The following is a 22,966-nucleotide window of genomic DNA, read 5'->3' on the forward strand; positions in this document are numbered from 1 at the left end:
TTTATTTGATGAAAACAAAAAATGAAGTGTTTTCATGTTTTCAGAACTTCCATAAAATGATTTGTACTCAATTTGATGCGCATGTTAAAATCCTAAGAATTGATAATGGTACTGAATACATGAATATAGATTCTCTTACCTATTTAGATTCTAATGGTATTATACATCAAACTAGTTGTGTCAATACTAGTGCTAAAAATGGAGTAGCGAAAAGAAAAAATAGGCATTTACTAGAAGTAGCTAGTTCTCTTATGTTCACTTGAATCTTCCCAAACCATATTGGGGGGATGCTATTTTGACTGCTGCTTACCTTATCAATCGTATGCCGCTTTGTACTATAAATTTTAAAACTCCATTAGAGGTTCTTCAAGGAAAAAACTCTTATATTGTACCTCCTAAAGTCTTTGGTTGTGTTTGCTTTGTTCATCAGACTGGTCTAAGCAAATTAGATCCTAGAGCCTTGAAGTGTGTGTTTGTTGGTTACTCTACTACTCAACAAGGATACAAGTGTTATCATCCTTCTTTTAGGAAATACTTTGTGAGTATTGATGTTACCTTTCGGGAGTTTGAATTTTATTTTCCTTCCCAGTCACCTCTTCAGGAGGAGAGATATCAGATGGAAGAGGTGATGGATGACATTTCTTTTAAGGGGGAGATTCCTGTAGACATAGATAGTAAGAGAGAACAACCACCCAAACCTCTAGGGAGATTGGATAGACCTGATTTGAAAACCTGCACACGGTGGACTAATACAGATACAACCATGGAGCATGAGACCTCTGATCAATCGTCCTTTCCAATTTTAGTCCCTGAAGATACAGAAGAACAACAACTTGGTGAGTCTTCTTTAATTCCTGTTGATTCTGATCTTAATCTTGATTCTAGTCCTTCTAACAATGACCTTGATATTCCTATTGCTCTTAGAAAAGGAGTTAGAACATGCACTAAACATACCATCTCCCATTTTATCTCCTATAATGCTCTGTCCCCTTCCTATAGAGCCTTTGTTTTGTTTGTTTCTTCTATTTCTATACCGCAGGATTAGCAAGAGGCATTACAGGACTCAAAATGGAAGGCTACAATGGTTAAGGAGATGAGAGCTTTTGTAAAAAACGAGACATGGGATCTTGTAACTCTGCCACCGGGAAAGAAGCCAGTTGGATGTAAATGGGTGTTCATAGTTAAACATAGGGCAGATGGTTCAATTGAGAGGTACAAGGCTAGATTAGTAGCTAGAGGATTCAGTTAGACCTATGGAGTTGATTATCAGGAAACATTTGCCCCTGTAGCCAAGATGAACACAATCAAAATTTTACTGTCTTGTGAAGTCAATCTTGACTGGGAGTTACATCAATTTTATGTTAAAAATGCTTTTCTACATGGTGATTTGAAAGAAGAGGTGAATATGGAGATTCCTAATGGATTTGATGATGACAAAACTAGAGGAAAAGTTTGCAAGCTGAAGAAGCCATTGTATGGGCTGAAACAATCACCAAGAGCATGGTTTGAAAGGTTTAGTAATGCTATGCTTTCTTTTGGGTATTTTCAGAGCGATACTGATCATACTTTGTTCATTAAACATCATAAAGGTAAGATCACATTGCTTATTGTTTATGTTGATGATATAGTGATGACTGGAAATAATGAAGAAGAAATGACTCACTTGAGAAATTTGTTAGCTAGGGAGTTTGAGATTAAAGATTTGAGAAAGTTGAGATATTTCCTTGGGATAGAAGTCGCTAGGTCAGAAAAATGGATTTTTATTTCTCAAAGAAAATACATCCTTGATCTCCTTAAAGAAATTAGTATGTTGGGATGTAGACCTGCAGAATCACCTATTGAAGCCAATCATAAGCTTCAAGCTGGAGTGAGAAGTTCAATTGATGTTGGCAGGCATCAGAGATTGGTTGAGAGGTTGATTTACCTTGCCCATACTAGACCAGATATTGCCTATGCTGTAAGTTTAGTGAGTCAATGCATGCATGACCCTCAGGAGTCTCACTTAGAAGCAGTGCATCAGATTCTAAGATATTTAAAATCAGCTCTAGGTAGAGGACTTTTATTTTCTAAACATGGCCATTTAATAATAACAGGCTATACAGATGCAGATTGGGCTGGTTCCCTTGATGACAGGAGATCAACCTCAGGTTATTGTGTTTTTATTGGAGGAAACCTGGTCACATGGAGAAGCAAGAAGCAGGCTGTTGTTGTAAGGTCCAGTGTAGAAGCTGAATATAGAGCGATGGCACAGGGAATCTGTGAACTTCTATGGTTACGCAGATTAATAGAAGAGTTAAAGTTGGTTGAAATAACACATAGATCCTTGTTTTGTGATAGTAAAGCAGCCATCAGTATTGTGAACAATCCAGTCCAGTATGATCGAACTAAGCACATAGAGATTGATCGTCACTTTATAAAAGAGAAGATAATTGAAGGTTTTATAAGTGTCTCCTTTATAGCTTCAAAAGAGCAACTAGCTGATTTTTTCACAAAGAGTTTGCACAGCAAGTTGGGCATGAGTAATATCTATGCACCAACTTGAGAGGGAGTGTTGAAATCTTTGTGATTAAAGTAAATATTGTGTTTCCTAGTTTAAGTTTATTCCAATTTAGATTATTTTCTATATTGGAATAATTTTTTGTATATATATAGTGGAGTAGAGGTTGAAAAATATAACACAATAGAAAGAAATATGACATATTCTTTCCTTTAATTTCTTCAAATCTTTTAATTTTCATGTTAAAAAAGAGCAAGTTAAAGAGTCGATAAGAAGATTTCATAAAAGTATTAAGCTCTTAAACTTTTATTTTTATTAAAATTAAGTCCTCTAATTCTTGAATTTGCCATTTACTCTCAATTAATTTAATGCTTAATTTTTATCTAAACAGAAAGTTGAAAGATTTATAAATAAAGTGTATCTTTACTGCAGTTTTGGCAATATCAAATTGACCAACTTGGTGGCACGATAACTGATATTGAGACTAGTGCCTTCTTTAACTTGTAAAAATAACTCATACATTCATTGTTAAATAGGAAAGTAACATCCTTGCCTAACAAATTACGCAATGGCTTTGCAATTTTTAAAAAATCCTTGATGAATCTTCATTAAAATTCAGCATATTTAAGGAAGCTTCTGATCTCTCTTACAGATGATGGTGGTGGCAATTTTCAATCACCTCCACCTTGGCCTTATTAACCTTTATGCCTCTTTTAAAAACAATATGTCTGCGAACAACACCTTATTGTATCATAAACTGGCATTTTTCCATATTTAGTACATGGTTAAGCTCTTCACAAAATTTTTAAACTAGATTTAAAAATTAGGCTATGAAAAGAAAAATCATCTATAAAAACTTCTATGCATTCTTTAAGAAACCTTAAAAGTTGTCATCATATTTTTGAAAGGTAGTTGGTGTATTGCACAGTCCAAATGGCATACACTTGAATGCATAAGCGACATAAGGACAGGTGAATGCGATTTTTTCTTAATCTTGCGGATGAATGTAAATTTGATAAAATCTAGAAAATCCATCAGGAAAACAGAAATAAGAATTTTCAACCAATCTTTCTGATATATGGTCGATCAAAGGCAAAGAAAAATGATCTTTCTGCGTGGCTTTATTCAATTTTCTACCATCTATGCATATTTGCCCTCCTGTTATAACTCTAGTGACTTGGGTTGCATCATTCTCTCCTTTAACTACTATGCTTCCTCCTTTCTCAGCACTACATATATTGGAATAACCCATGGACTATCAGAAAAAGGATAAATAATGTCTGCATATAGTAGTTTTGTTATTTCCTTTTTAACTACTCTCAAATTTGAGTTTTTGTGGCTCATTTTGAAGGTTTAAATCCCTCCTTAAATAAGATTCTATACATGAAGACTGAGGAGTCTATATCTTTTACATCATGAATATTATACCTTAGGATGTTCTTATGTTATTTAGGTAAATACACCAATTTTTCATCTTGATCAACGTTTAAAGAATAAATCACTATTAGAGGGTATGTGCTACTTTGACTTAGAGAATGCATACATGAGCTCCTTAGGTAAGGATTTTAGTTCTATTTGGGGTGACATGTAAATATCGGAGGTGACATGTCTAGATACCCTATTGTAAATTATCGGAGGGATTTATCTCCATATGCTATGGATCCTCTTCTTCATCATTGTAAATAGTCGGGATGTCTTTCTCAAGAGGATCTATACATATTTCTTTCTCAAGTATCTCCTTTGAGACTTCATCAATGACATCGACTTTGAAAATTTCGAGGCTTATTTTCTTTATCATATTGAGTAGGTTAAAGACTATCTCGTCTTCTCCTATCTTCAAGGTGAGTCTATTTTTCTTATATTGATAAGCACTCCGACTATTGATAAGAAAGTTTGACCTAAGAGGATCGAATTTTGCACATCCTCTTCTATTTCTAGAACCATAAAGTCTATGGGGATATAAAATTCATTGATTTTGACTAGCACTTCCATAATTCCACTTGAGTACTTCACATATCGATTTGCTGACTGTAGGAAGACTTGGATAGGTCTAAGCTATCTAATGTTGAGTCTATTGAAGATAACTAGTTGCATCAAATTTACACAAGTCCCAAGGGTGTTCGTGGACCGATCTGGTTCAATTAGAGCTATGTTTGAATGAAACCTAAGCTGGCAGTTTATAAAAAATACAAATCAAACTAAACTAATAAAATACTAAAACCAAACTTAGAAGGGCGGTTTGGTTCAGTTCGGTTGTCTAGCAGTTTGAAAGAAAAGAAATTAAATAAATAAAAAAATCAAAACCAAAACAAACCATGGTTTTGAAAATTGGACCGAACCGGCTGGTTTGATCAATTTAATCGGAAATCAGACAGCGGTTTGGTCTGGGTTACATAGAAAATCGAGGAGATTAAAAAATCGGCATAAACCGGTCAAAAATCGGTAAACCGGACTGGTTAAAAATCAATTCGATTCAAATCTAGATTTTTATCTCTAATTATGGGCCTTTTTAAACTTTGGGCGTCTTAAAGTTGGGTCAGTAATTTTGTAGTTTTGGACTCTCTTTATTTCTAAATTCAAGGTCCTATTATATTAACTAAAATAATTAAAATTTTCAATTTTAAATTCAACGGTGAAAAATAATGTTATATTTTATTGCAATTAATTAATTTTTTTTAGTATTAAATTTAGTAATATTTTGTTCTTTTTGTTTAAAATTATTTACTAATTTTTCTACTTTTTAAAGCCAAATTTGAGAATGTTTTTTTATTTGATATCAAAAATTTTTTTATCCTATACTTTCAATTTTATTTAATAAATATGTTTAAAAATATTATATATAAAAATCCTGTTGAACAATATTGAACTTGGTTGAACCCTTCGGTTCAGTGAACCCCTACTTTCACCGGTTCATTGACCGATCCGGTTCTCAGAACACTGAAACAAATAAAAAAATGTGAAAAATAAAATAAATAAACAAGCGAAAGAACAATAAGCAATGAAAATATCTTACATAAAATAATATGCTCTTCAAATAAATATAAAATATTATGTTTTTAAAAGCTACTATAAAAAACAATAATGTAAAAAATTAAAAATGAACATGATACATTAAAAATCTCTAAGTGTTAATTTTCACCATCCATTGAATCCTCCTTAAAGCTTGTACTAGGTCCCCCAATTTCTATCAATAAACAAAAAAGAAGATAAATTATTTAAGGCAACCTTAGAGATTTGCATAACTTGTTGTCAAAACCATTATGGGCATACATAACATCAAAGAGAGATGCAACAGAGGCAAGTCCATTTACACTCACTTATGGTTGTGATGTAGTTCTTCCCGTGGAGGTAGTACACTACAAAAAAAAAAAAAAAAAAAAAAAAAAAAACTAAATTAGCGACCGATGCGAGTTCGTCGCTACTTAGTGACAAAGAATGATGGATAGCGAGAACATGCAATGGTGAACTCTTCAGTACTTTAGTGATCAATTTAGTGACTAACATCGACCAATTTAGTGACAGAATCAGGTATGGATGCTTAATCCATCTCTCCAATTGTTGCCAAATTTTGATACCATACGACAATCGAATTTGTAACAACATAGTGACAATCTTGGAAGTCGTTGCTAAATGTGGTGCCTAAATTTAGGTAGGAACTAATAATGACCGGCTAACAATGGATTGCTGACAGCTTTGATGACCAAAAAGTTAAATTACTTTAGCGACTAATTTTAGGCCGATTTAGTTGCCTTCCTCTTGTGCCTCGCCCCCTCTCCCCTGTCTCTCTCTTTTCTTGGTCTCCCTCTGTTTTTCGGTGCCGGTAGTTTGAGGAGAAGTCGTCACCGCGCCGCTGCCTCCAACGATCAGCCTACAGGTAATTTTCTGCAATTTCTTTTTTTTGTTCCATTTTCTTTATTCTATGATTTGATCAATACCATTAAAATGTGTTTTTTTCTTTGTTTTGTGTTTTTGCTTTGTATCTCTATCTATTATTGGAAGTTTTGATTATGTGAATGGTTTCTGCTTTGTGTTGTTTTTTTTATATATATATTTTGATGTTGGTTGGTTCTGTCAGTTATAGATTTATGTGGTTGTGGTTTTTTTTTTAAATATTTTCATTGTAGTTAGTTTGTATTTTTTGTATATTGTTATTGAGTTTTAATAACTAATTTCTGAATTATGTTGCGTAATTTAATTTTTGTTTTTGTTTTAGTTGGTTTTCTTTGCAGTTAGTGTGTAATTTTTGTGTAGTTTATATTATTTAGTATCTGATTTAGTTTTAGTTAGTTAGTTTTATATTTTCATATTGTTTGAGTTAGTTTTAGTTTATAAGTTAGTTTTAGGTCTTTAAATGAGAATGTTTAATTTAGATGTTAATGTTTAATTTATTAAATTTTTTATTGGTTAATTTAGAAATGTGAATGGTTAGTATATATGTAAGTTTTTATATTTAGTTGGATTCTTAAATTTTTAGGTTTATTAGTTTGTTAATTAGGTTGGTTTGTTAATTAGTTTTATGTAATTAATATTTTACTTTGCTAATTTGTAGTTTGTACCTCAGCAAATTTCTTCAACAATTGCAACTCCGATTAGCTAATAATTTCTCTCTCCCTTTATATAGTTTATTAAGTTATAAACTAGTTCTAGCGTTTTAATTAGGAAAGTTATAAAAAATAAACTTAGAATAACTATAATTTTAATTATAAGTTAAGTAGTATACTGTGGAAAGCTTTTTAAATAGGAGAGTTAAAAAAAATAAACTTAGAATAACCATACTTTAAACTTAATAAGACAAATAACATAATGAATTGCAAGCATAATTAGCATATCTATATACTTAGCATTTTAATTAGGAAAGCATAAAAATTAAAAGGAAAATATGAAGTATGAAAAATCATAAAACTTAATTAGCACATATAATATGAATCATAAAACGTATAAAACTTAATAATGAAAATATGAAGCATAAAAAGCATAAAACTTAATCATAGAAATCCTAGTTAACATATAACTTAATATATTTTTTTTATATTTTTGATTATGCATTAATGGTTGAAATTATTTTATTTTATGTATTTGTCGATGAATTGTGTTGATTGGAGGCCTAATATTGGCTATTGAAGTGGATGTTGACTTGTGAAAGTGTTTTGTTTTGTTTGTGTATATCAAAAATTTTGTTGATGAAATGTGTTGATTGGAGGCCTAGTAGTGACCATTTATGTGGACGTTGATTTATAGAAGTGCTTTTTATGTTTCAAAATTTTGATTTATTAGTTTTTAGGGAGAAATGTTACCAAATTTTTTTCGTGAAATTTTGATAATGAACCATAATCAACCTAATTAATATAAATAAGTAAATCTTAGTTGCATATTTGATGTCTTTCTCAATCTGGATGGAAGAGAAGACATTGAATTGTCCAAGTTTGACAGTTTAGAAATGTCTTTTAACTACAAAATGTACGAAGATATACAATAGTTACTTAAGCATCTTTTGGTTGATTTCATTTGTATCTCATTATTATGTTCTCCACGTGCACAATACAATATTAATGTTTTACTTTGTGCACTTGGAGAACTGGGGGAAATGCTACCAAAATTTCATTAGATGCTTATTACAACTATTATATGTGTCTGTACTATATTTTTATAAGACATTTTTGAATGTGCTAGGTTCTCACCAAAATTTTAGGACTAATAATTTAAATCAAAATACATCTTTATTTTAAAATAATAATGTAACTACTGATAACTAAATAAGACAAATATTTGCTGATCGGATGTTGCTGTACCAAAGGTATGAGTTGAATGGAGTATTAAGGAGAGAATTCGAGAAGGGTTTGAAATCCTTTATTCAATTTGCAATTAGTGATTTATATTGTATGGATGGAGGGAAAATAAGGTGCCCTTGCAAACTCAAAAGTACAAAAATAGGACTTTTTATGATGGTGACACAGTGAAACTCTATTTATGTAAAAATAGGTTTGTAGAAAACTATTACTAGTGGATATATCATGGTGAAACTCACACTAATAATAGTACAGGTCGACAGTGCAATACATCAAGGATTCAGAGTGTAGATTTGCATTTAGATCTAGTATTGCGATCGCAAGATATGGTCAAAGATGTCGCTGGTCCTGATTTTCATTGGGAGAAAATGGAAGAGTCACCAAACACAGCAGCGCAAAAGTTGTATGATATGCTAAGCGTCGTTAATCATGAAGTTTAACTAGGTTGTTAGAGTCATTCTTTGCTTTCTATAGTAGCATGAATGTTGCATATTAAATCAAAGCACCATGTTTTAGAAGGTGTTATGATGATTTTGTGCAATTAATGAAAGAAGTGATGTCGGGTGATAATTCCATGGTTGAAAACTTTTATCAAATGAAGAAGTTAGTTCAGGGTTTAGGGCTGCCGATTGAGAAGATAGACTGTTGTTGTAATAACTATATGATATTTTATGGGTAATAACAGTGAGTTAAGGTGTGCAAGTTTTGCAACCTTCCTAAATATAGAAGGCAATGTCAAAGAACCGGGAGACAATAAAAAGAGAAAGCATATAAGAAAATATATTACTTTCTGTTGACTCCACGACTTCAAAGGCTATATGCATCTCATGTTACAGTTGAACAGGTACAATAGCATGCAGAACATGAACGTGAAGATGTTGTTATGTGTCATCCATCAGATTTTGAAGCGTGGAAACACTTCAATGACCAGCATCCGTTATTTGTTGTTGAGATTAAGAATATCAGATTAGGACTATGCACAGATGGTTTTCAACCATTTGGAGAATCAGGCCAATAGTATTCCTCATGGTCTGTAATTGTCACACCATATAATTTACCCCCAAACATGTGTATGAAAAAAGAATATATGTTTCTTGTGTGTTATTGTGCTGAGACCAAAAACCCAAAATATAAGATCGATGTTTTCAAGTTGAATCAATTGTGGGAATTAGGTGTCAAAATTTATGACATTTCAAATTCTCAAAATTTTTATGCTTCGTGCTGCTTTGCTAATTGACAATTAGTGATTTTCCTGCACTATCAATGTTATATGGGTGGAGTAATGCGGGCAAAACTGCTTATCCATATTGCATGGAAAATATAGAAGCTTTTACCTTGAAAAATAATGGAAAACAATGTTAGTTTGATAATCACCACAAGTTTCTCCCAATTGAACATGCATGGAAGTAAAATCGACAGTATTTTCAGAAGAATAAGGTTGTTTATTCCCCCCCCCCCCACCTATAAAGTTAGGCACATAGATTTCATTAGAAATTGAAGAGTTGAGGCTTATGAAAGTGACAGATTTGGGACATGATGGGGTGAATAGTAGGATTGCTTAGATCAGTGGATGGAAAAAACAAAATATATTTGGGGATTTTAGCCACACTGGAGTACTTTGCTTATTCGACATAAACCTTGATGTCATGCATATAGAAAAGGTTGTATTTAAAAATATCTTTAATACTGTGAGGAATATTGATGGGAAAACAAAGGATAATGCCAAAGCTAGAGCAAATATGAAATAAATTTGTCGTCATCCTGAGCTGGAACATATTGCAGAGACGGGACGATTTCCAAAGGCTTGTTATACATTAGACAACACCCAAAAATAAATATTATGTGAGTGAGTCCATGGATTGCGGTTTCTAAATGGATATGCATCAAACATGGCTCGATGTGTTGACAAGTAGAAATATATATTAGTTTGGATGAAAAGCCATGACTGTCATATTTTTATACAAAGGCTGATACTAATAGCGTTCCAAGAGTTTCTACCAGTTAAAGTATAAGAAGCGTTGATAAAGCTAAGTCTTTTTTTCAAGAATTTGACAAGTACTATCCTGAGATTAGAGGATATGGATCGCCTTGTGCGAGAAATACTAATAATAATTTGCAAATTAGAGCAAATTTTTCCACCAGGATTCTTCGATTCTATGGAACATCTACTAATTCATCTACCATTTGAAGCACAAAGAGCAGGGTCGTGGCAATATAGATGGATGTATCCATTTGAAAGGTATGTTTTGCATTTACACCATTTCAATCACTTAATAAATAATGGTAATATGCATATTATGTTTTCTTTCTTATTACAGACATCTTCACATATTAAAGAAGAATGTACACAATAAGGCAAAGGTTGAGGGGTCGATATGCAATGCATACTTGGTGGAAGAATCTTCCACTTTTGTTCCCACTACTTTGCACCCTATGTTTACACTAAGCATCAACAAGTCTCACGAAATGATGACGGAGGAGATAGGATGGAAGAATTTAGAAGGCAATCTATCAATTTTCACCTATCCAGGGCGCAAAATAGGATAAGAAAGAAAAAGGCATTTGAACGAGGAAGAGATCCGTGCAGCTCAAACTTATATTTTTTTTGAACTGCGAAGAGGTGACCTTATTTATTGAGTAAGTATTTATATTTTATAGATTAAGCCAGTTATTATAGTATAAATAGTAAGTAAATTATGAGAACCATATCCTCGGTTTACTCGATGGTATTGTTAATGCAAGACTAGAGGAAGAATTCGCAAATTGGTTCAAATCTTATGTAAGTATCGGTTCAAACTACAAACTTGTAATTACACTTAATGAACTTAATATATACATTATTGTTACTATGTTATTTGTATAGACGCATAACTCAGAAAGTATTATTGGTGATAAATTCATTATTGATCTAGCAAAAGAACTTTTGTCAATCGCAAATATGTACTTGGAATACTTTGTTAATGGATACAAGTTACATATCAAGCATTATGGGTCAATTAGAAAAATATTAAATAGTGGAGTATGTGTAAAAGGATCAAACTATAGTGATCAGTCAAATGATTTTTACGGGAGGTTGCTTGAGGTTCTAGAGTTAGAATATCCAGTTATACCAATAAAACAAACAATATTATTTAATTGTGAATGGTTCAATCTAACACCAAACGTTGGAATAAAGGTTCATCCAAAATATAACATAATATAATTTAATAATAGAAAAATATACACAAAGTAGGAATCGTTCATTCTTGCAATACAAGTAGCTTAGATGTATTATGTTTTATATCCATCAATGAAGTGAGATGGATTAGCTGGCAGTGTGCAAGAATAAAGTTAGATCAGTTGTAAAATAAGTCTAGAGTAAACAATTTGCTTTAATCTCAATGTCAAAGCCATTTCAGGTTGATGAGGTTGAATTACCAGTCTAAATAGTTAAAGATTTAAAAAATAGACTGGATGATGAGGATGGGACATATGTTGAGATTGGTATGTTAGATGAAGATGATGAAGCGGAGCCCCATGTCTTAGGTACTTCAGAAGAAGAAAAAGAAGAAGAAGAAGAATAAGAAGAAGATAAAGAAGAATGAGATAAAGAACCTTAAAATAGTTAGTATATCCTAAACCTAAATTCAGAACATTACGCATAGTTACCATATTGTAGAAACTCAAAACTTGAACATCTATGGTTGGTGTCAAAACTTTTCTAATATTTGTGTCAACTACTATGTTGTATTATAGATTTGCTTCTTCTGGTTCAGATGGATACTGGCAGAGGGGTTGAGGACTCTACATGAGAGGGACAATGTCATGGTATTCGAGGACGAGGTAGTTGTGCCAGAGCACGTGACACTCATATAATCACATGACTCCCTTACCTCCACCTCCTATCCCTCCTTCTATCCCTCTTTTTATTCAGGCACCTACTTTTGATGATGAAGCACCATCTGCACTAGCCCTTCCACTCAGTAATATTCAATTCACCATTGTTCTTCCTTTATATTTATATATGTCAATATATGTTTAAGATAAGCTTAATTTATATTAGTATTTACATTTGGTATTTCTGCTCCTTTTCTGTATCTCTGAGAGATTCTTGATCGAGGTTGAAGATTATGAAAGTACAGTAAGTAACAACAAACAATTACTATTATATATTGCTAATTTTAGTTATAAGATACACTTATGCTGCTAACTAAAAATAATTATATTTTTCTTTTTGTTGTTTAACACCTTGCATCCATCCTCTGATACCTCTAAAGCCATTATGAGGATCTTTAAGCTTCATTTAGAGAAAGATGGCTAGTGTTGGGGAGGTATACCAATGGAGGCTAGACAATTTTATTAGGATGAGTTTCTAGTAAATGTTCTTACTTCAATTGTACTTACACTTAATGATCGTGAACATCTTATAAAAATGTTTCATTTTCTATTTCGTGTAAAAGGAGTTCACAAGGAAGTCAAATGCTATAGAGGCCAAGTTTAAGAAAGCTTGGGAGACATAGTCAACAAAGCATTATTCAAACTTTATGTACAAGACGTGGAGTATAGGAAAGAAACAAAGGTGTGTGTTCGACGAGCTATGGGCTTGCTAGCAACAGGCATGATCCGATCCTTAATATGTGAGGAAATGAGAGATTATGTCCTGTGATAGGCTTAGTGAAATGGGTGGTGAGGGAGCTAGTTCGTCTCGACACACTGGCAGTTCCATTTCAGCAGTTAAGATTACTAAAAAATTGGTAAGATAAATTCACTTAAAAATTATATATAGCTTCATCATTAAATGTATTTGAAAATGTTTCGTATTTTATGAAATGTATTGGCAAACGAGTTGAAGCGTCAGCCTATCCCCATGGAGGTCTTCACATATACACATATGAAGACCATGGCGGGGTGACATTCATTGATAGACATGCAAAGCTTGTTAGAGTAAGCTTACAAAATCCTTCTTTACTTTTCCATTGATAAATTTGTATATTTTTGCATTATTCTTATTCTGTATACTATCTTTATTATCAGGATAATTATACTGCTAGGAAAGAGCGAGCGACTGCATCTCAGGCTTAGATTAGTGAGCAACCTACGATCAATGAGTTCCAGCTTTAGGCGAGAAGCAGAGAAAAGTGTACAGTATTGGTTCACTATCCTCAATTTTCTACAGCCGCACCCATAGGAGTTCAGCGAGTAAAGCCACACCAATTGAGCCGGAGACACGTATTGAGAAGATCTAGGATTTACGAGCTTAACTATAGGCGCAATAGCAACAGATATCACAGCTTATATTATAGCAGTAGTAATAGATGGATATGTATGCTCGAGACCGACATAGTGCATTGACAGATCACTCTGATCCCCCAGCTTCTTCCACTCCGCCGGCTTCTTAGACTCATACAAATCTAAGGTTGATGGTTTTAATTAGAGTGGTTTTCTCTTGTTTGGGGAAGGCCATTCACGTTTTATGTAAATATATATTAAAAGAAAAGAAAAGCAAAGCAAAGCAGGTGAAAACTATACGTCTTGTTTCATGTTGACGGGACAAAGAGAGAAATCAAATCAATGGCTAGAGTGTTGAATTAAGGAAGAAAAGGCATAGCTCAATCTATGCCACGGAATGAAAGGGGCTGTGAGTGAAGTTTTTAGAGCTCCGATGGCTCTTAAAACTATAGATGGTGAATAGTATTTTGAAATAAATAAGAGTTATATAGAGGAAGGCTAGTTGCTAGGGTTAGGTGGTAAAATATTTTTAATTTTAAATGTTCAACATTAGTATTATAGGAGTAAGTTTGGAAATTGTTTCTTTTATTATTATTTTGTAGTATTTTGATTAGCCCAAAATTAGAAGTAAATTTTGGAAAATCATAGCATGCTTAGGAATTGAGTTGAAGATTAAAATTGGGTGAGTTAAATGGACTTGAACACATGGAGAAATGACCTATTAGGCTAATCTCATATGTGGTACAATTGCTTATAACAAATTTTAATTTTTGAGTGTTATGAGATTAGATTTATAAATTTCTAATTTATTTGAGTTGAATTAATTAAATATACCTTTAAATATTAGAGGACTATTATTAATTCTAGCAAAATATTAATGAAGATTAGCAGGATTTAGAAATTGCTTGAGATGCACGATGAAGAGAAGTTACCGTAATTTGGGCAATTACCTGGGTAGTTGAGATATCATGTACTTAAAATTGTTAATTGTTAAGTGCCTATAAAATCCAACAATTAACAATTTTAACTTTCATAATTTAATTTTTAAATTTTAAAGTTATTGTAACTATTGATTATTATGTATACAATCAAATGAATAAAAGTATAATATCAAAATATTGTAATAAATAAATAATACCAAAAGACATTAATTAGAAAATAATAATAAATATAAAAAATAATCTAAATAAAGAAGAGATAGAAAAAAAATATAATTTTAATAGAAATAAAACTATCTGTTTGTATATTTTGCATAAATAAGTGACATTAGATTTGTATATATAGAGAAAATAACAACAATAATAATAATAACAATAATAATAATAATAATAGTGACTTTATAAGGATAAATCTTATAAAAAATAATAAAAAAATATAGAATTAAAAACAGGAAACATAATTACATAACCACTATTTGTGGTTTCCTAAAATTTGTTTTTTGTTTTAAAAACAGTTTTCTAAAAGAGAAAGAAAAAAATTAAATAAGTGTAAACAAACAAATTTTATTTATTTTTTTAAAAAAAATCAGAAAATAAAAGATTTAATTGAAAACAAACAACATCCTAGATTTCGGTGTGATTTAAAATTTTCGATAACTTTCAATTAGTCGGTTAACAAAACTGTTTCAAATTTGCCTAAAACATAAAACAATCAAACTAATTGGAGTTGATTCTATACATCACTTTCACTTCGATTCAGAAAAATTATAGTTTGATTTTCGGTTTTTTTTTATTCGATTTAGTTTAATTTAAAGCGATTGCATACTAAACACGTTGGTTGTGGGTATACGATATACATTTTATCTCCAGTAAAAAAAGAAAAACCACTTTTATCTTTTTGGCGCCCCTATGCTTTGAACTTCAGTCCTGAGCAACAACCAGTCAGAAGTCAAAAACATTACTTTCTCCGTTACTATCGTTTTTTTTTTTTTGAAAGGGTCTCCGTTACTCTCTTTGTTCTTTCTCAATTACTCTCTTTGTTCCTACAAGTACAGCTGAACTGTCCTTCTCCAGTAATCTTTAATACAATAATTCTACTACTTATACGCACAATCACATTTGGAAATGGACCCGAAGAGTTTTATTGGTGGGTTTAAAGAACTCAGCTTTGAATTTCAGTCCTTACCAACTACCAGTCAGAAGTCAAAACAGCACTTTCTTGATTACCATCTTTTATCTCTTACAAGTACACCCGAGCTGTTCTTCTCCAGTAATCTTTAAGAAAAGAATTTTACTGCTCATACGCACAACCAAATTGGCAATGGATCGGAAGAGTTTTATTAATGGGTTTAAAGAACTTAGGCCTTTGGTGCACTTGCTTTTGCCTCTCTCTATCCATTGGATTGCTGAGGAAATGACTGTTTCTGTTCTTGTTGATATTGTTACTAATGCTTTATGTCCTGGGGAGTCCACATGCGATGAGGCTATTTATCTCAATGGTCTCCAACAAACGGTAAAAATGCCGCTTCTCCTATTTAATTACTTTTCTTCTGTTGAGAAAATGAGGTAGAAGGGAAGAAAATGAAGGCATAGAAAATGGGTTTCTTGATTTTCCTTCGTTTTATAACTTTCTTCTTGAATTCATTTAGCCTGTTTTCTAAGCACTCTGTTTGTCTGGTGGGAAAATGGAGGGACAGAGAACAAATGGGATGGTTGAATTCTGAGTCCTTTTTTCTTGTTTTTATTATTTTCGTATTATTTTGCATCATTTATGTGTGATTTAATTCGTTGGTAATTGGTGATCATGTTTTTTCTTGTTTGTCTAGTTAGTGTCAAAATGGGAAGATAGAACTAAAAGGATGCAGAGAAATGGTATTATTCCTTCCATCCCGAAAAATAGTACATTCTCTATTTTCACACGGATTAAGAAATAGTAGTTATCATGGTTAAATGATAATTTTATTCATATAACTTTCCTATTATCCCATCTTAAATAACACACAAGTAATTATTATATTTAAATAATAAGTAAGATTTAAGGAGGGTTTATTGAATATAGTAAAATTTAATAAAGGTATAGTAGACAATTTAAGCATTAACTATAATGCAAAAAAGGGAAATTGACTATATTTTGGGACAAACCAAGAAGGAAAAATGTATTATCTTTTTGGGATGAAGGGGAGTATTAAAATTTTGTTTTGATTGCTTCATTTACTTATAAATAGGCAAGAAAAGTTGTTCTTTATTTCTTAAAATTTGTCTTGCTGTTGATTGTAGGATGTTTATTTTTTTTGTTTAATTAATTAAAGCATTTGTATATAGATACCGTTTGCTCTTTGGGTTTGTAGAAGATGAAAACTTTATGATCCTAAGGATGTTGGATTTGAAATAGTTCTGCCACTTGGGTATTTTAGTTGCATCAATTTGACTCTGTTGAATGCTTAGCACATAAGCATTTCCTTTTCCTTCTTCTTATCTGTGTGTGTTTATGCACTTGCTCTTATGCATTGTTTTTCTCTTATGCTCTTGGCATTTGATCTTCCTTTCAACATACAATCTTTCCAAGATTGAGATGGACGTCATGATAGCTTTATTTTGCTGATGAAGTAATTTAAGGTTACTTTTGGTGTTTATGAAACTATAACCTCAGGATCATCATCAGTTTTACAGATCATTGGTTAAATATTTCTTTCTTTTCTTCTTTTGTCCTTTAAAGCAAGACTTGATATTATTATCTTATTGTCTGTAGGTGGTTGGAATTTTCAAGATGGTGGTATTACCACTCTTAGGCCAACTTGCTGATGAGTATGGGCGTAAACCACTTCTCCTCCTTACTATATCCACATCCATGATTCCTTTTGGTATGTTATGCATGTATCAGCATTTTCAGTTAGTTTCATTTATATAACATACATGTAAAGTGAAGCATGGAAATAGATAGTAGTTGTCTGAAACTTAAGGCACATATCTACATATAAACTATAGACCTATGGAGGAGATTGCCACTCCTAAAACATTCTTTAGAAACAGTTAATCAAGTTTAAGAGTGTCAATGGTGAAGATGGAAAATGAGAAGATTAGAAGACTTTTCCGCTTGATGCCAATATGGAAATCAGAAAGGTGCACTGTCATGTTCGTTTGATTCTAGATACCTCTAGTTAGGGAAAGAAGATTCTCCCGTGTTATTGCAAATATATATACAACCTCCTGAACCTTTTAACTATAAGAAAGATGTTCCCTTATTTATCTGTGATGCTGATAATTCACTTTTCCTTTTTGATTTGTTTTATTGCTTTAGCTTTACTTGCCTGGAACGAAAGCAGAGGATTCGTGTATGCCTTCTATGTGCTTCGTACAGTTTCATATGTTCTAAGCCAAGGGAGTGTTTTCTGCATTTCTGTTGCTTATGCAGTAAGAATTTCTCCCCTTTTATGCGAAAGTCACAGATGAAGATTGTTAGTGGATGATATTTCCCATTTCTTTGGTAGGCAGATTTTGTTAAGGAAGGCAAGAGGGCAGCAGCATTTAGTTGGATCACTGGTCTCTTTTCTGCTTCTCATCTCTTGGGCAATGTTGTAGCACGTTTTCTTCCTGATAATTATATATTTCCAGTATGTAGGTTCTATAAATAATAGTCATATTTCCATCAACTCCTTTTTATCACTTCTCTTTGTTGTCGTGAATTTGACTGATTACCTGCAAATTCATTATTTGCAGACTGATTGTTCATTTCATCTCAGGTTTCAGTTGCTCTCTTGATCTGTTGCCCTGTGTATTTGCAATTCTTTCTAGTTGAGACAATTGAACCTACTCGAAGTAGGGACCAGGATTCACCCTTCTTCTCTAGGATCATTAAGCTTTTTCACACACGATATGAATCAATGAGAGATGCTGTAATAATTAGCTTTAGCAGGTATTGTTGTTTAACTGAAATAAATCTTCAAAATGCACATCATTTCTCCATCTTTACTATTATATTCAAGTTCTATAATTTTTTTTTTTTTTGGCCTTTTAATGTAATTTTCGTAAGTGCAAAATTCTATCAGTGTGGTCTGACTAAGGACTTGTTATCACTCTGCAGCCATACACTAAGAGACATTTCTATCATTTCCTTCTTCTATCAATTGGGTATGTCTGGCATCAGCAGTGTCTTATTTGTAAGTTCCTTGTTAATCTTTTCATACCAAATTATCTTTTATCCTCATCATTGATAGAGTTCTGTGGAAAGAATCTCTAGGAAATTGATGGTATTGAAGTTTCATTTATTTTTTGGTTGTATGAAGCACATGAGCAAAAAAAAGAAAAAAAAAAAAAGGAAATTCAACTCCCCCCACCAAATAAGAAAAAGTCTTTTTATTGTCTTCTTCATTTTTAGAATAGATAGATGTGTAGTTGCAAGAATTAAAGCTCATAAATGATCCTTAAGAAGCTTCTTTTCTAATTAAATTTTCTAATCTCTAAACCTAATTGTAATTGTAAAAAATGATGCTTAGTGGTGCAGGTCTAATTCTTTTTCTATTTTTGAGTTAAGTTTCATGTTTCCAATTAGAAAAAGAAAAAGGGTGATTGCTGACTTCTTCACCTTTGCCTATACAGTACTATCTAAAGGCAGCATTCGGTTTTAGCAAAGACCAGTACTCAGAAATTCTGTCAATGGTTGGAATCGGTGAAGTTTTCTCTCAGGCACCTTTCCTTCCGGAGATTATATAGTTCTGTTATTTTCTTGACAAACAGAAAAGGCTATTCTGCTTAAATACTGAACATTTTTGTCTTCCTCCTCCAAACCACTCCAGATCATAATCTTGTGAACTGAAATATGATGGCAAATTACAAGAACTCTTTTGCCTAACACGTCTTTTGTTTATTATTATTATTTATATTGCTTCTAGATTGTGGTGCTTCCTTTTATCAATCCTTTGGTTGGAGAGAAAGTGATACTATGTCTGGGGTTACTTGCATCTATGGCTTATGTAAGTTGCCTCTATCCTAGAAACCACCAATTTGCACATCAAACAGAAAGGATGGAAAGAAAAAAAATAATCTTGCTCTTCTGTTTACAGGCACTGCTATATGGCTTGGCATGGGCATCTTGGGTATGTATATGTACTCATATGCACTTATACCAAGTAATCTTTTATAGCTTTAGTCCTAGCTAGGTCTATAATTTCTTTGTGTACAGAGTTCTATATACATTCTCATTGTCAATTGCAGGTGCCATACTTGAGTGCCTCTTTTGGAGCCATTGATGTCCTTGTGACACCATCTGTAAGAGCTGTATCCCTTTAGATAGTCCTTTTCATCTTATTTTGCTTCAATCAATGGAATGCTACATCTCCTGCTTTATGTGCCGAACTTTTCTTGTGCAGACTTATGCTATCATTTCTAAAGCATCAAGCTCAAAAAATCAGGTCTGTAAGTAATAACTTGGGTTTTTCTTTCTACATCTGACTTGGAACTGATAGACATTTTTCAAACTTCAAGTGTTTCTGGAATCTAGTCATATGTACTTCTAGTCGTTCAATACAGGGAAAAGCACAAGGATTTGTTGCTGGTGTGCAATCCATAGCAAGTTTCTTATCCCCCATTGTTATGAGTCCATTGACTAGTGAGTTGTGATGTTTCATCTCTTTTATTTTCTGTTTCCTATTTCTTGGTGCAGCAAAATTCTTAGCAACTGCGATGCAGACACTCAACCATTGAGATTGTAGCCTAATACCTATATCCTTATCTTTGTTTTATATGTAACTGAACCATTTCACTTTCTCTTTTGCTTACATGCGAGTTGTTCCAGCTTTGTTCCTGTCTAGCAATGCCCCTTTCAACTGCAAAGGTTTCAGCATCATAGTTGCATCTCTATGCATGGTAAGCTCCTCTGACATCTATCTTTTTATCTCTATCTATTAATCATGAATTTTAATTTTCTTAGATGGTTGCTTTCTTCTATGCTTGCCTGCTCAAACCGGAGCAATACTCAACTCTGGAGGAAGATACTGAAGCACTGTTAATTTCCTGAGTCTTGGATCATATGGAAGCTACTGGAAACACAGAAACAGTTAGAAGAAAAACTGAAAATGAGCGCCAAAATTAGTTTCAAGTTTGTTAGTTGTTGTAACTTCCTTTCTTCGCTGGCAAAATAGAAGTTAGCAAGAGAGTTATGATTAGAGCTGTATATAAACAATACTTGTAACTCTCTTTTTGTTGGTTAATGACATTTTTATCCTATTTTCTACAATCTGACATTTAAATATTTAATATTATATAATTGATTGTACAAAGATCAAAAATAAAAAAAATTATATTTCCAAAAAAAAAATATCTAATAAGTTATGGAAATAATGAGTTTCGACTAATATCATTCGTATTTATCTTTCCCTTTCTACGCTCTTTTGCATCTATTTCAACTTTTTCCTACACAAAAATAGAAAGAAAGAAAAAAAAAAAGAAAAAAGAATTGACATTACATCGACATTGCATTACTTCAGGTGAAGAAGAAGAGACGGGATTAAAGTTGCTGTTATACTCCTTCTACAATTAAAAATATGAAAAACAACAACCATAATAAAATAATAATAATAATAATAATAATAATATATCAAAATAAAAAATAAATACATAAAGATTTGAGAGCACAATCAAAATCCACAAAATTGAAAGTAAAATAATCTACAAACAAAAAAGAAAAAAAATAGAAGAAGAAACATTGTGAAGAAAATCGTTCAAATTGAAAGGTATATATAGATACATGTATATAAATATAGATAATAAAAAAATTTAAAAGTTTTAAAGTTTTAGTTATTCAAATTTTTGAATTTTATATATATATATATATATATATATATATATATATATATATAAAAGAAATGCTCAAAAATAATTAAAAAATTAGAAAATTTCTAAAAAAGAAAAAAGAAAATGCTCAAAGGAGAATATGCCAAGTCAGTTTTTTTTTTTAAAAAAAATTTTCGTTTGAGGATTATACATATATAGATTTGAAATGTTATATTTGCATCAGTAGCAAATTATAATTAGGTAAAATATATGAGTTTCTAAAAAATTAAATATCAATTAACACTTATCCTTTTACTTTTACTTTTGTAAAATAATAGTGATGAATAAATAAAAATTTAAAAATTCGAAAAATTTAAACAAGCTTAGTTTAAATTTATTTTTATTTAAAATACTTTCAATTATTTTCATTATCATTTAGTATAGAGTTATAAATAAAAGTATTTTTAAAACAAAGTACAATATACAATAAATAGAGCAATTCGCGCAACGTGCGGAGCTTCGCCAGGTTATATATAAAAGCTGAAACAAAGATAAAGTTCAATCAGTTCTCTCATTTCAACTTTTTTTTTTTAGGAATTTTTGAATTTTATTTTATTTTTTTGTAGTTTGATTGGATGTTGCATATATTTTTAAAGTTTAATAGCTATTGTGTAGATTATTATGAATTTTAAAATTTTCAATTATTTCTATGTTATTTAACTATTATTTTTAAAATAATTACATTTAGATAATTACAATTTTAATTTGTTTTTGGTTTAAATATATCTAGCTATGTATATATATATATCTATACTCTATTTATCAATCTTGCTAGGCTTCCACTACCTTAACCCGGGTGCCTTTCCTGAAAGTCTCACAATTTCACTCTCCATTATTTAAGCAACCAAAATCAAATCTCACTCCTTCTTCTTCCTCAATGCCTTCGGTGATCGAAACCCAAAAATTAAAAAAAAAAGCTTCTTCTCATTCCAAGGACACCTTTCCCATGTTGTCAAAAGTGCCATTGCTCACTGGTCGCAGCCCAGATTCGATGTTAGCTATAAGCCAAAACAAATATTGCTTAATGCTTCTAAAAGGCAATATAAATGGTGGGTTTGATTTTATTTTTGATTTTATATTTTGGGTAGGTTGAATATTCTGCTGGAGAGGAAGCAGGGTCGCTTGTGCCTGACGTAACACAGCGGGAGGCGTTTTCTTAGTCGTCTGTGATTTTTTCAGTGAGTTCTGTTAAATGAGTGTTTTTTTTTTGCCATTATTGTTGATGGGTATTTCTATTTTTCTTTTTATTTATAGTTGAATTAATGTTTGATAGATTATTGAATAATTTGTAATGGCTAAATATGTTCTTTTTTTCTGTATTTTTTTTTTTTTTTAGTGGGTGGATATTGATCAATATAACCTTCATTTAGAAAGTAGGAGGTAACGTTTCTTTTCATTAATATAGCAAGTAAGTTTTATTTTTCAAATAAATAATTATTTTCTTTCAATTTTTAATTTTTTCATAATTATGCACTAATGATATGCTAATTTATCCTTAAAAAAAATCTAACTAGGGGTGGAAAGCTCTATAGAATTAAAAAATGTATTAACTTTAAGCTCTCATAATTTGCATATTTCTTTACTTATTTCAATTATTTCTATTTAAAAATTATTAATTTATAAAATAAATTAATAGATATTATACATAATCAAATTTAATTTTTTGAATTGTTCTTATCTATATCACCTACAAATTTTAGAATCCTAAC

At 31.6% G+C, this 22,966-nt stretch overlaps 1 protein-coding gene and 1 long non-coding RNA gene across 5 annotated transcripts; both read left to right on the top strand.

The window, feature by feature from the left end:
• Nucleotides 1-15,544: 15,544 nt before the first annotated feature.
• On the top strand, nucleotides 15,545-20,661 carry LOC105636075 (uncharacterized). Of its 4 annotated transcripts, none has more exons than XM_089722501.1 (15): nucleotides 15,804-15,942; nucleotides 16,256-16,301; nucleotides 17,179-17,290; nucleotides 17,728-17,840; nucleotides 17,918-18,040; nucleotides 18,170-18,342; nucleotides 18,511-18,586; nucleotides 19,026-19,112; nucleotides 19,319-19,399; nucleotides 19,490-19,522; nucleotides 19,641-19,694; nucleotides 19,796-19,837; nucleotides 19,956-20,034; nucleotides 20,221-20,291; nucleotides 20,356-20,661. In XM_089722501.1, the coding sequence occupies exons 2-15, from the start codon at nucleotides 16,299-16,301 to the stop codon at nucleotides 20,440-20,442; spliced, it is 1,134 nt and encodes a 377-aa protein (XP_089578627.1). In that variant the 5' UTR covers nucleotides 15,804-15,942; nucleotides 16,256-16,298; the 3' UTR covers nucleotides 20,443-20,661. The 4 variants fall into 4 exon arrangements, 3 of the variants coding, with proteins under 3 accessions (XP_012074634.1, XP_089578627.1, XP_020535746.1); XM_020680087.3 differs by lacking the exon at nucleotides 15,804-15,942 and adding an exon at nucleotides 15,989-16,141; XM_012219244.4 differs by lacking the exon at nucleotides 16,256-16,301 and having other exon boundaries at nucleotides 15,545-15,942.
• A 1,375-nt stretch (nucleotides 20,662-22,036) lies between these two features.
• On the top strand, nucleotides 22,037-22,712 carry LOC119369641 (uncharacterized). The gene is made up of 2 exons (XR_016321435.1): nucleotides 22,037-22,250; nucleotides 22,346-22,712. It is a non-coding gene; the product is annotated as an uncharacterized LOC119369641 (long non-coding RNA).
• Nucleotides 22,713-22,966: the final 254 nt, after the last annotated feature.

Source organism: Jatropha curcas, chromosome 6, assembly GCF_041381405.1.
Source record: "Jatropha curcas cultivar XTBG-Jc1 chromosome 6, XTBG_Jcur_1.0, whole genome shotgun sequence".
Classification (NCBI taxonomy): Eukaryota; Viridiplantae; Streptophyta; class Magnoliopsida; order Malpighiales; family Euphorbiaceae; genus Jatropha; species Jatropha curcas.

What these genes read in the sequence shown, in the direction of transcription:
- LOC105636075 (XM_012219244.4), top strand. Translation starts at nt 15,751, where the DNA reads ATGGATCGGAAGAGTTTTATTAATGGGTTTAAAGAACTTAGGCCTTTG. An exon ending in CATCAAGCTCAAAAAATCAG is followed by an intron (nt 19,838 to 19,955) that starts GTCTGTAAGTAA and finishes CGTTCAATACAG; the next exon opens with GGAAAAGCACAAGGATTTGT. An exon ending in TAGTTGCATCTCTATGCATG is followed by an intron (nt 20,292 to 20,355) that starts GTAAGCTCCTCT and finishes TAATTTTCTTAG; the next exon opens with ATGGTTGCTTTCTTCTATGC.